Here is a 13,892-nt window from a genome sequence, read left to right as displayed (position 1 = left end):
TCTGACTCTACCATCTGAATGTCTCAACAGAAATCGAGACTCATCAGACCAGGCAACATTTTTCCAGTCTTCAACTGTCCAATTTTGGTGAGCTCTTGCAAATTGTAGCCTCTTTTTCCTATTTGTAGTGGAGATGAGTGGTACCCGGTGGGGTCTTCTGCTGTTGTAGCCCATCCGCCTCAAGGTTGTGGGTGTTGTGGCTTCACAAATGCTTTGCTGCATACCTCGGTTGTAACGAGTGGTTATTTCAGTCAAAGTTGCTCTTCTATCAGCTTGAATCAGTCGGCCCATTCTCCTCTGACCTCTAGCATCAACAAGGCATTTTCGCCCACAGGACTGCCGCATACTGGATGTCTTTCCCTTTTCACACCATTCTTTGTAAACCCTAGAAATGGTTCTGCGTGAAAATCCCAGTAACTGAGCAGATTGTGAAATACTCAGACCGGCCCGTCTGGCACCAACAACCATGCCACGCTCAAAATTGCTTAAATCACCTTTCTTTCCCATTCTGACATTCAGTTTGGAGTTCAGGAGATTGTCTTGACCAGGACCACACCCCTAAATGCATTGAAGCAACTGCCATGTGATTGGTTGATTAGATAATTGCATTAATAAGATATTGAACAGGTGTTCCTAATAATCCTTTAGGTGAGTGTATGAATAGGAAATTATCCGCATGTTTAATCAGGTACAAAGACGTTAGATTTCACACCTCTGGCTGGCCGTGATTTAACGCATCTCTCTGGCAGGATGTACGGCGTGTTTATTTCTCTCCAGTTAGGCTATTTATCTACACTAGACCTTTCTGGACACTGTGAAGAGGCCCATAGCATTGGGCATGCTGTCTAGCCTTGCAAGACATCTTTGCACTTGCATTCGCGACTTGTTTTGTCGTCAGTATCCACTTGATGGAGACAAAGTTGCAGAAAAGGAAACTGGATCCCGTGCCTTGGCACCATGGATGTGTTTTGGCATCCAATCTGTAATTTTTAAAAGACTGTGTATTTTGTACAAAATTACATATGCCAGAGTATGTAGACATCCCTGTCAATCATCTTTTCTTTACTTTTGGTTTGGGCTAGGGCCCCTCAGGTCCAATTAAGGGACATGCTAATATCACCAGGGATAGTGGAGACTGTGTGTGTACTCATACTTTTAGAATGAGATGTTCAAAATCACATATAATGTACTGGTGTTCACAGTTGCCTGGTTGTCCACATACGTTTGGCCATGTAGTGTCATAATTGCATGTGTCCTATAAATACTAGAGACCACTGATTTAGCCAAGATGCAGTCTGATGTACACTGGACAAACATTCTGTTTATGTAAAAATAGTAAGAGCAGAGACAATTGTGCTCTTCCCCAAACCCTACACATGTGCACAAATACACTGCATAGATAACACTGGCAGACTAGGATGACAAAATGGATAGTACTACACCAGCAATGCCACTGTCAGACCGTTCCTCTGGTTAAAAGCACTGGTAATAATCATTCATCAGAGTATAAACTATCAGTCCAACTTCTTGTGTATACCTAAAAATATGTGAAATGCATATTAAAACAGGGCCAAATTGGAACAAGTGCTGCTCTCAGCAGGCAGCATAAATGCAGAGATACTACAAATGCGTTCAGACAGATTTTTCTTCCCTGCAGCTCCCCTTGTCTTCTCTTTCTCACCAAGGTGAATGATTACCTCTGGAATAGGAGATTTATGAAGGGGAAATACAACTAAGACGGCTTTCCTTGGCCACCTAATGAATTTTTCATTGTACGCCTTCAAAACGGCTACTCTCCATACACTCATGCCGGCTAGACAGAGAAGACGTTCACTGACAGCTTAAGGGGTCCCTTCTCTGAATGAATTATGGCTGATTCTTGTATGCTCCCACATACATTGATCACTTTGACGTCTGCTTTGGGTTTGGAGTTTGAAGCTAATCTGGTTTTAAGGCAGCAAACCTGCATGGTTTGAGCACTTTTCTTTTCACAATAGTGGGGTCATTTCTGTCCCTAAATATTTCATTGAAAGTGGTAAGTGTAAGTGCGACCATGTCAGACCTCAGGTAAGGTCACAATGAGGTTTTTGGACAGGACAACTGGAGATAAATGTTTTAAAATTATTCATATACACTGACAATAAAAGATGACAAGCACAGTAGCTAAACTGAAAAATCATATGAAAACTACTACTGTTTGTATACCCATAGGAGAGTCAGATTCACCAATGCACAGACAAACAAGAACATTAATTTACTCAAATAAATGAGGACAAAAATCCATCAAAATCATATTTTGTTTCTGTATAAAAAAGTTTAATGTACTTCGCTATGTACATATCAAATCTACAAAATATGCACAATGTTAAAATATTTTCAGCAATTTGCCCCTCACACAGTTTTCTGCAGTAGCCCTTATTATATACAATCCCAGGCCATCTTTACCAAGTGTTTAAATAGGATACATACAGGATATAACTAACATATCACAATGCAGACCAACCAAACAATTTACACAACATACCATAATCACCAAGTTAAAACAAAATCAACAGCAAATGCATGTTAAAATATTAATCTGTGTATAATTACATTATAATAATGTTTGTGCGAAGCAGTTACCAGCGTAACATGAGGTTAAAGTACAGTACAGTTTCAGACACAGCTGAGGGCTGGGGTTGTTTTCTATCCCAGTTCAATCAATTAGCAATTTCATTTGTGACAGAAACTAATGAGAGAGTATTGATTTAGTTATTTTCCCCCACTGCCTCCTGTATGAGAGTAAAACGTCCCCAGCCCGAATGTAGTTGAGGTCAGGCATGTGTGCTCTTCTCAATTGGTAATCAGAAAAAAGACTAGATTTATTCCGAACGGCCCGGATGTCTCCATCGATGAATGTTTTCAGCGGTGAATTAGCCTAATCCCACTTTCCTTAATTCACCACCTTGCCAATCATTAAATAAACTTCTGTCACTTCTTCACAATTTTCAACCATTGTAAAAATCACTGCAAATGCCCAGAGGGGACAACAAAATAACTACAATTTTTCTGTGTCAGCAAGAGATTCTTCGTGAACATTATTTGTTACATTCCAACGATTCCTTACAATCAAAATTAGATTAATTTTTCTTACACAAATTCTTGCCAGGGGATGCACTCTTCCCCTACTGCTTGTAGCAATGTTTTGGCATCATTTTGGAAAGCTTAAAGTCTGAATGGCACTTCTGCTTCTTTTTTATCTGTACACACAATGGTACAATTGTCGCACACGCAAAAAGACACAAGTTCAAATAGCGCTGAACACAAATAAATCCTTCTCTGGGGAAGTGCCAATTGCTCAAGGCAACACTGAATAGTAACCCACACTTTCCTACAAAGGTAAATTCATGATAATATATGAAGGTTGCTGTAGCCTATACACTATGTGCTCTCTCTATATCCTACTTTCTGGTTAATCTAAACCTTTTGTGTGTATGAGTCGCTTGTAATGATGACAAAATACCAACTAAGCCTAAATTCTCTAATGACCTTATTGTTCATTTACTGATGAACAGTACTGATGGAGGCAGGCAGATCACAGGATTTTCATGAACTTCTCTCTGCCTGGAAAACCGTTTATACTGCAGGGTTTTACTGCTGTCACCCTACACAAGAGGCAACTGTGCAGAAATACTTTCATCAGGCTGACGTCTCCATGAGAAGGCACCGTTGGATTGAGGCGGAAGAGGCAGAGAAGGTTAAGCAATGTGGACAGGACTGTTTTTGCTGTGTTAGATCCGAGGCTTCTCATTTGTCAATACAGTGTTGTCAACAAATGTCCAACTGGCTGATACTCTTGAGACAAACGTAAAACAGAGATGTAGTAAAAGAGCAAAGAGGTGGAGGTTAGCTGGCATGGTAAGCGGGAACAACAATGGTAAGGCTTAACCCAGAAGGTAGCTGGTAGGCAGATGGATAGCAAGGGCTGCTGCATGTCAGGAGCCTCCCTGCATCAGAGCGCTGGATGTAGGACGGTGGCTGTCAGATGACTCTGATCAACCCACAACAAACCTCAGGATATAAGGGCTGACTCATCCTTCCTGTTGGTGAGGCATCTGTCAGTGGAGCAATAAAGGGGATACAGGGTCTTGTCTGGCTCTAATAAGCAAGTCATGGTGGCGGGGGCAGTCGCACATCAAGCAAGCTGTAGGCGAAGATGTTCCAGAAGACAGCACAGACCACAAACAGGGTATAGACACAGAAGAATATCCAAAACAGGGACTGCTCCTGGAGTCGCTGCTCGTAGTTCTGCAGCACCACCACACCCAGCGTCAGACCAACCACCACTCCTCCCAGGTGAGCTACAAAACTGGGATTGGGGCAAGGAGGAAAGGCCGGAGGGTAGAACCTCAGCCACACGGCCCGGCCAAACTCTACACTCACTGTGAGCAGACAGAGGGAGAAAGAGAAAAAACACAATATTTGCAAGGTGTAAGTATGTACGTAGTTCGTTGTAGATAACTTCAGAAGCTATTCCCTTGATTTGTTAAATACAATCTGCTGAGGCATCATATTAAATTTAGATACTATGTAAAACTATTCATTTTTGCACCAAGCACAGTTTGTAGAGTTCCACCACCATCGCTTAGATTGGCTTCCAGTGTAAGTAATTGGGGTAGAAATCTACAGTTCGCATTACTAAAGAATCTCTTAATGGCTAGAATGAACAGACTACTGTTGAAAGACTAAAGAAATTGAAAACCTATTCTTTAATCCAATGGAGAAGAATGCAGATTTTAAGACAATTTAAGCATATCTTTCAACAGAAACTCTCATCAGTAACAGTGCAAGGGCAAGGAGGATAAGGTCTGTGTTAATAAAAGCTATTTATGTTCTTTAACTTTGTATTCTTTGAAGATCTGAAATTCCTGGTTCAAAGCCACATCTCTACTCCACAATATGGGTCACACATCTAGTGGTACACTAGAAGACCCACTAGTCAGCTAAATGATCTAAAATCTCTCACTAGACATTATAGCCCTGTTTTCCAAATCCCATTACAGTGCAGACCCACTGTCACCCATTGTTGTGGGCGTGTCATGGGTCATGGGCAAGTAGTCGATGTTAAACACTGTGTGAGTAAACAACTCTTACTAAACAACTTACTTGACGTTGTGCCAAGCAGAATATCATTTTTGTTTGTATCTGTCATCTTGGAGGCAAGGGACCCCAGAAACAGCAGTCATGGTGTTCTCCTACACAGACATGGATCCTCAGCAGATAAAGACTAAACTTTCTGACCCCCCACTGCATTACTTTTTTGTTGTGAGTTTTTCAGTAAATCAACTTTCAACCCTTCCCTTTTTTGTGCATCGCTGGTCAGTCTTGCATTGCCTGGAATCCCACACTGCCTTGCAAAGCGATTTTATGGCGTAACAGAAAATGAATAGGGGCACTTTTATGCAGTCTGAAAAATGCATAGCCAGAAAGTTTCATATTGTTGCCTTTGGAGCAAAATTGTGTTTGTCTGATAAGGATTTGACTCTAGTGATGGAACAGTTATCACAAGCAGATTAAAAGTGCAACTCTTCTGCTGAAAAATTATTCTTAAACTGAGGTGAGTGTGGCATCTTCATTGAAACGTACTGCAAACCAGAGCCATGGCCATCCGGAATAACTTAAACTGACACTTCATTCCCGACCAATTCTACAAAAAGAGAAAGAAAGAGAGAAAGGAGAAATCATTAGGACATCTTCAAGTTCTGATTATAAAGACACAAGAACAGTGCTAGAAGGTCAAGTCCTCCTCAGACACACACACAGACACACATGCTGATATGAAATGACATGAGATCTTGCCCTCTGTCTCAATTCAAGTCAATTTTGAAAGCCCAAGAGACACTCTGACCCCCCAATCTGTTCATGCTGTGTTAGATAATATGATTTCAGCTGAGAGGAGGACAAACTCCTCCACCCTGACCCCAAGAATTTTGTGGAGGATCTGGCAGGGAACATAATGAGTACCCAATTACACATGATGGAGGTTCACCTGAGCGCCTTGCATGTATGTGTAATGACCCACAGGATGGGGAGTTAAGACCAAACAGAGCAGACACAGATGTCAGTGGGATGGGATTTCTTCACATGCTGTCACATAAATGTGTGCACACACACTTTGTGATCTTTGGGAAAAGGACAAACTGATGGGGATCGTGAGGAATGTATGGCATCTGTAGATAGAGCAGCAACTGCTGGGGCCCGGAGCAGACTGCTTTGATGATGCGGCAGTGTTCTGTAGTGACAGGACAACTGAGTGATGTGATAATAATCTGCACACACAAAAACATACCATTACTACATTGGCCAAATGTGCTGAGACCAGAGCGTACACTCCACCAGATGACCCGACAACAGGAGCCGTCATATCGGTGACCGATACTGCCAGAGAGCCTGTAGTGATGATAAAGGAATTTGCTTTAGGTACATTAACAATTGAGGCCATTTTTGTATTATCCACATCTGGAAAAAGCAACAACATCCCCAGGAAGAGGAAGACTCAAGATCTTTGACAATGAACTTTTATTGCACATAGAAATACACAATGGCATTCAACCTTTATTTAAGATGTCCACTGCTGCTTTTTGTTCTTTTTGTTTTTTTTCAGTATAAAAACCCAAATTGAAATCACGACTTTTAACAATAAGAGGTTGTGTTGGGGAATGTTTTAAATATTAGAGTGTTATGTAGTTAAGGTAAAATAACATACAATACTACAATTGATAAGAGGTTCAAGGTTCATTCTTGACCTTGGAAACAGCTACTGATTTATTTGGCTACCTGGAGGCAGCACAGACTGTAAACACAACACTAACATATTATCACCTTTTATACTGTAAGTTTAGATTTTGTTAGTGAACAGTTGACCATTAACACATCCAGCAGATTCAAAGCAACATTCATTTGGAGTCTTGTTTGTGATCACCTGATGAATGTAAGCATAATATTCACTCACTTTTTAGCTCTGTTTTTGGGCTCCACCAACTCCTGAGGGAAATATCTGTCTCTTCAGCTGCTAAATGCTCCACTACGTTCACATTTTTATTCATTTTTATCCAAAGCGACTTATAATTGCTATACATGTGAGAGGTTGCACGCCTCTGGAGCAACTAGGGGTTAAGTGTCTTGCTCTGGAACACAGTGGTGGATGTCTCACAGTGGGAAATCCAACCCAGGTCTCCCACACCAAAGGCAAGTATCTTATCTATGCGCCATCACCACCCCATCACCAGTTCACCAGCTATTTGTTAACCTGGTCTGTCTGCTGTTAGGTGCTGAGCAGGTAGTGCACAGTGGGTTAATCTGAGCAAAACAATGGGCTGAAAGATGATGAAAGCTTGATATAGCTGAGGCGAACTGCACAGTCTGGTGATGATTCCCTGTGGGTTCATCACTACGAGTAACACATTTCACAGACAAGCACTCGTGATGCTTTGTTAATATAAATACATTGATCATAGTCACTTTAAAGTGCTTCAAAACAATGGAAATCTACCATCTGTGCCAATGGGGCCAACTTCATTTCAAATGAAGATGACTTGATATGATGGAAAGCTCCAGCTACTTCATGGACCCTGTGGTGAGAATGTTTTCTCAAATAGATAAGATTTGTTTAGCCTGGCAGATGCCCATTGTGGGGATAAATGGATACATTCTATAATGCAATACAATGCTAAACAATTCAGTGCCTTATTTGTTTATTTGACATGTCTGTTGTGCTATAATCTTGAGTCTGAGCTTTTACTATTCAGGAGGAATTTGTATATTTTTTCCCTTCGAGGATCACACTGGCAGACACAGTGAATAAATGGCTAATTTAAACTGTCTTTGTACAAACTGTGACCATTTGTGCACTAAAACATCTATTTTGAATGGCATAAAGCCTGCTTTGCTGCTTGCTTTTTAAAGTGGGTGTATTATAAATAGGCCTTTATGATTAGAGGCTTGCTCATACTGTACCAGCACATGTTGTGATTTTATGTAAAACAAAGGCATTCATACAAATTGGGCTGCCACAAACAGGGAATTGCTCTCTTTAGCACCTTGGTACCAATTCATCACGTGCACAAAAGATTCAGTCGAGCATTTATTTCTATTCAAGCATTCAAAAGTTTAAATATGGGGATGTTCAGAGACAGAGTCCCCAGAGGAAATGTGTTCTCACTGTAGTCTGTGTGAAAGAGACAGGATGAAAGAAAAAAGGAGCTCAAGACATGCTTAGTTGGACAATGAAATTACGCAAATACAAACTCTCTCATCCCCTCTTTTTTGTCTTCATTTTCATTCACTCTCACTTTCCACTGTGCACACATCCATGCCATCCACTTTTCATTTCTCAGTACATCTTTTCCTTCACTTGTCTCCGTGATGGCACTGACATGTGTATATTATTGATGGTAGGTATATGAGAGGAGAGCACATAGATCTATTAAATGGTCTTATACTTTACCTCTGTATTGTGAGCCAGCTGCATAAAATTTAAGTCATTGTAAGTCGTTGTGTAGCATCCGCATTTCATATTGGTGAAAACTGTCTCTTTTTTTTTGCAGTTCTTTCACATTATGCTCTGTTCCTATGGACTCCTCCTCCTGAGCTCCTCACGGGGGACTGAGAGCACTGTTACCCAGCTCAGCCACAATGCACAGTGCGTTACTTCCTCGTTAAAAGCCTATTAAAAGTCACAGAAAGAATCATGGTCTGATAACTGTCGAACATAACAGGCTGCTGCGCTATCAACCTTATAAACAGTGTATAGGATCATTTTGTACTGAACTGAACATAACAGCTTGGAACACAAATAGACTGAACGTACTACTGAACTCAAGACAGTCAGAATCAGCACTGCATGTTGCCTCAGTAGGGCCATGACAAACCTCAAAAGGAGCTTATGGTCAAGCAAGGGTACGTGTAGCTGGTGGTGTATGAGAGCGTGTGAAAAAATTGTTCATTTCCTTTGTTGAAACATTTGTCATCTGTCTGTATTTATTGATAATCTCACAACTTTCAGTAGTTCTGCAGTAGAGCAGTAGGCCCCATTTAGATATTTAAGCCTGTGTGATTTCTGGTAAAACTGCAACTGATAAGCTCAGCCCTCAAATAACTGTAAAATAGCCCGCCTAAGCTTAAGTCACATTTAGCCGACCTCATAACTTTAATGCTTGTGTGGTTTGGACAACGCTTAGAAAACATTTAGCTCAATTTCACCTAGCTATGTTTAGTCTCTCTCTCTCCCTCTTGCTCTCTTTCTCTCACAACAACAACAGAGTATATAACACTATAGGCATACTGTACATAATTACAGCCGACAGAAAGGGCTCTGGAATTCATATATATCAAATCACCATAAGGAGGAATGATAGGATAAGGCATGGCACTGTAACTGGACAATAATACTCCTACATTGCAAACACTGACAATGTGATGATAGTGTGATCAAACCATTGACAGAACTGCATAAACTGACAATACTGCATATTCACCTGAGAATTGTTTTGTTAAAACACACACTTCATCATGTCGTTCATTGTAGCAGCCTTGAATAGTAGGCCTAACTGAATGTTTATTGTATAAGCCATGGTGCTTCAGAAATTCACAAAAAAACAACCATTTCATCCTGGAATATTATTGTAGGATTATAGTTATTTCAGGATATACCAATTGTATTACAAATTTTCCTTTGTTGACTGTGTTGGCCAATGAAATATACTCAACTGTCCACAACAGGTAGAACACCATTGCAGTTTGGCACTGTGCTAATTTTGCTGTTTATCTCCCCAGCATCAAGAAGGGAGGGAAATTTCTTCAGTAATTTTCTTTACAGAGTTTTAAAATCCATAAACCTCTGCATGGTGTCTTTCATAAGCCTTCAAAAACTACACTGAAATTATTCAAAACTGAGTTCCAAATCAGTGCACCGGCTTCCAACTGTGTATTTTCAAAGAACCATGTGACTGAAAGTGAAATGAAAGGACATTTCAAAAGCTGGAGCTGACATTTAGCACCAAATAGGAGTTTCTTCTTTGCCTAATGTGTGGCCTTCTCAGGTGTGTGAACCATAATGGCAGCACAGCGAGGTGGTGTAATAGCATCTAACTCACCAGGTCATTAAACAGTGCAGAGTAATCTAAGCAGCACACAAACAGACAATCACATTTAGACTGCTTTCCTCTATCTTACGGGAACATAAACAGCAAGGGGAAAACTGATTGATGCAAGATTCTTTTTCTTCAACGTCTCTAATTTTGATTATCATATTAGTGTAAATAAAGGCCAGCAAAGCGCGTGCATGTGAACGTGCACGCACATGATGCGCGTAACAGCCGTGCACATGAATACATTTTTGATTAATAAAAAAATGTATTAATTAAAAACTAATTAATCAAAAAAATTATTAAAAATGATATAAAAAAAATAAAAATAATAATATTTAAAAAAGAAGACTCCGCCAAAAACACTGGCTGATTTTCTGGACCGAAAGGCTTGGGCGCCTCAGTTTGAATGGGCGGTGGAAGATTTTAGAATGTCGGGATTCTTGTTTGAACACGGAACAGTTCATCTTTATACAAGAGAGCTTGATGAAATTTTTCTTCGTGAAAGCACACCGCACATTAGTCTTTCAGCCAAAGACCGGAATTACTTCAGAAACAAAGTCTGTAAAGATATGAGTGCTTCAAAAGGAGTCTATACCACACAATGGTGCGGGTCTGTGCCTGGAGAGCTCTAACGTGTAGAGACATATACAGAGCGCATATACAGATGAATGGAGCAGAAAACAACCTCACACATGCATTGACACGCTGCCCTTCTTTTATATTAAAGGACATAAGAGAGAAATTACGCAGAAGCTTTTTAACAAAAATTTTGCTGATGCTCAAAAGTATGTACTACGTGGTCTTGGGTTGGTGCCAACATGTGAATGCAGTATTCGAGACATTGCAGCAGCTGCTCTACTGATTTGGCTGAGGAACCCTTTTCTCATTGCTTCGCTTAAACGGGTAGTTAGAGTGGAGGACAGTGTGAGCACTGTAGTAGTAATCTCTGGACATCTGGAAGGGGGAACAACACTAAAAAACAATGGGGAATGTGTCTAGTCTACTAAACCATGTCAAAAAGAGATACAAAGTGTATAAGATGAGAGCACTGTTGTGTGAAACTGTTAACAATGCAATATGTGACAAAGATAGGACACAATGTTGTTCTAGATTTGACAAACAGACAGAATGTGTTAGACGAATGACCTCTGGATGGCGTACCATGGTGCAAATGACAGCGGATAAATATGCAGATGTGAAATCTACTCTACTCGATATAGCAAATGTTTTTCCTGTGAACAATAATGAGTTTCATATGGGTCATGTGTTTTGTTTTTGTACTTTTAGCATTGATTTGTGTGTTTTAATGCTAACCAGAAAACAACATGTCGATGTTGCTGATGTGATGTATTGCTTAACTGAATCTTTGGTTTGTAAAAACATAGGTGCGTGTACCGATTTTCTGAAAAGTGTATACTTGTAATCATTGCTGACGGATATGTTGCGTATGTCGTTGGAAATAAAATACTTGAACGCAGACGTTGAAGCGTCACTCTTTGTAACAAAGATCATGGAGGTGGTGATGAGAAATATATACTATGCGACAGAAAACGCAGTGGGTTACGGAGGCATGCAAAAACTTAAAAAGGCCATATTTGACACTACTGGAGTTCGGTACGCAGATTCAGACGTAGAAAATTGGCTCATGAAGCAAGATGCCTATACTCTACACAAGACGGCTCCAGTGCATTTTAAGAGAAACAAGGTTTTAGTGAATTCAATAGATTGGCAATTAGATTAGATTAGATAGATAGACTAGATTTAGTCGACATATCGGCTTATTCTACTGAAAATGATGGGGTACGCTATTTATTAACGTGTATAGATTTGTTTTCAAAATACGCATGGGTGCGTTATATATGTAGGTATCTTAGCTGAAGGTAGAATACCGCATAAAATTCAAATAGATTAGGGAAAAGAGTTTTTAAACAAAGATTTCGATGCGTTAATGAAAATTAATAGTATCGTACACTTTCTACATCAAATGACACTAAGGCATCTGTAGTAGAGCGTTTTAACAGGACTCTGAAATCTAAAATGTGGCGTTATTTAACAGCCAATAATTCTAAACAATACATAGATATATTGCAGGATCTAGTCGCCTCCTACAATCATAGTTATCATCGTAGTAATAAAATGAAACCGACTGATGTAACAAAAGACAATGAAGACATCGTATTTAACAACTTGTATAAAACAAAAGATAAAAGAGTAATTCGTTTTAAATATGAGGTGATCGATATTGTAAGAATTTCAAAACTACGCGGCCCTTTTAAAAAAGGTTATGAGCAAAATTATACTGACGAAATACTACAGGGGACATTTATGAGCAAGAGATGCAAAAAGTTATTATAGATGAAAACAAAACATTTAAAATAGAAAAGATTTTATTTAGAAAGAAAAGACAAGGCCTGGACATGGCCGGGACATTAGTCAAATGGGTCGGATGGCCAGATAAATTTAATTTGTGGATTTTGGAAAAACAGGTCATTCAGCTACCTTAGCAGATTACAAACACACGTATAAATGGATACAGAGGATTTTTTTGTCACCTTGCCCAGCAACTCGTCTTCATTATTTTACCCGAGCAATACAATAGCAAACTTTAGAACGAAACTCTCCAAGCCTTTACTCTTTAAATCAGCATACGAGGTGGGTTTGATAGAAATACAATATCCAAAAACATGGAAATCTTTTTCATCAGAAGACTTGATTTGTTGTGTTTGATAAAAAAAAAGAGTAAGCATTTTACCAACGAGAGACGTAGAATTAACGTTTCAAGGAAAACTTGCACAAATGTTGGGATTTATCCCTGAAGCGGCTTTTAAAACTCACGAGGGAATTGCAACATTTAGATCTCAGCCACGAACTAACACAGTGTTGACACAGATGCCTTTTTTGGCACCACATCCTGCCGATGTTAATGTAGGTATGTATAATATATTTGTTTATACCGATATTGTTGATCATCAAACGGTAGGGGATAGTTACGTCCCTCTTTTAAGAATAGTACATATATCGGGCCAGACAACCATATGATCACAAATACTTATGACAGACCACACTATCTGAGGCTCTGCAAAACACACATTGATAGTATCGAGATTTCTCTCAAGACAGATCAGAATCAACATATCACTTTTATGTGATAATAAAGCTACACTTTCGACCCGTAAAATATCAGTATTAGACAAGGAGCAAACATGAACCATCCATATGCTCACAATGCGGACAAGTACGTTGCATATTATACAGCCCAAGCAGATGGTGATTTACCAGGATACAGCGGGCTCGGTGCTCAGTATGGTGCAGGGTTAGGGGGTCTCTTTAGGGGTTTCTTTAGATTAGCATTCCCCTTATTCAAGAAAGGATTTACATTTGTTGTCCCTCATTTAAAGACAGCCGCTAAAAACATAGCTACGGATGTTATTACTAGAGTCATGAACAGACGTCAAGAGGGGTCGGGTATAGCGGCCGTGGCCCCCCGACCAATAAAACGACCTCCTGGGAAAAAAGGGAATTCCCCACCAAAGAGAAGACCCATACTAAGACTAGAAAAAATAAACAGGCAAGGAGAAGCAAGTCGACAAAACGTCAGAAGACGAGAGACATTTTCTAACAAGAATGTCCTTGGTACATAGCCTGTCACAAGAGTGCGTTAAGTCGGAGCTAGACCTGTTTATGGTGCCGTTAACACAAGTATTGAGAAATGCAGCTACGTCGAATTCCCTCCTCTAGCAGCGGTATCAGACTCTGCACCCCTTG

At 39.9% G+C, this 13,892-nt stretch overlaps 1 protein-coding gene across 5 annotated transcripts in view; it reads right to left on the bottom strand.

Moving 5' to 3' along the window:
• Positions 1-2,294: 2,294 nt before the first annotated feature.
• Positions 2,295-13,892, bottom strand: part of rhbdl3 (rhomboid, veinlet-like 3 (Drosophila)) — a 67,644-nt gene continuing 56,046 nt past the window's right edge. For all 5 annotated transcript variants that reach the window (XM_046048347.1, XM_046048349.1, XM_046048348.1 and 2 more), the window contains 3 exons: positions 6,329-6,429; positions 5,626-5,686; positions 2,295-4,421 (listed from right to left, as the gene is read on the bottom strand). In XM_046048347.1, the coding sequence (XP_045904303.1) occupies positions 4,150-4,421; positions 5,626-5,686; positions 6,329-6,429 (434 nt within the window). In that variant the 3' untranslated portion in view covers positions 2,295-4,149. The remainder of the gene's footprint in view (positions 4,422-5,625; positions 5,687-6,328; positions 6,430-13,892) is intronic.

Source organism: Micropterus dolomieu, linkage group LG04 (genome assembly GCF_021292245.1).
Source record: "Micropterus dolomieu isolate WLL.071019.BEF.003 ecotype Adirondacks linkage group LG04, ASM2129224v1, whole genome shotgun sequence".
In the NCBI taxonomy this organism is placed as follows: domain Eukaryota; kingdom Metazoa; phylum Chordata; class Actinopteri; order Centrarchiformes; family Centrarchidae; genus Micropterus; species Micropterus dolomieu.
The sequence above is the reverse complement of the archived record's forward strand: the minus strand, read 5'-3'. Positions and strand labels throughout refer to the sequence as shown.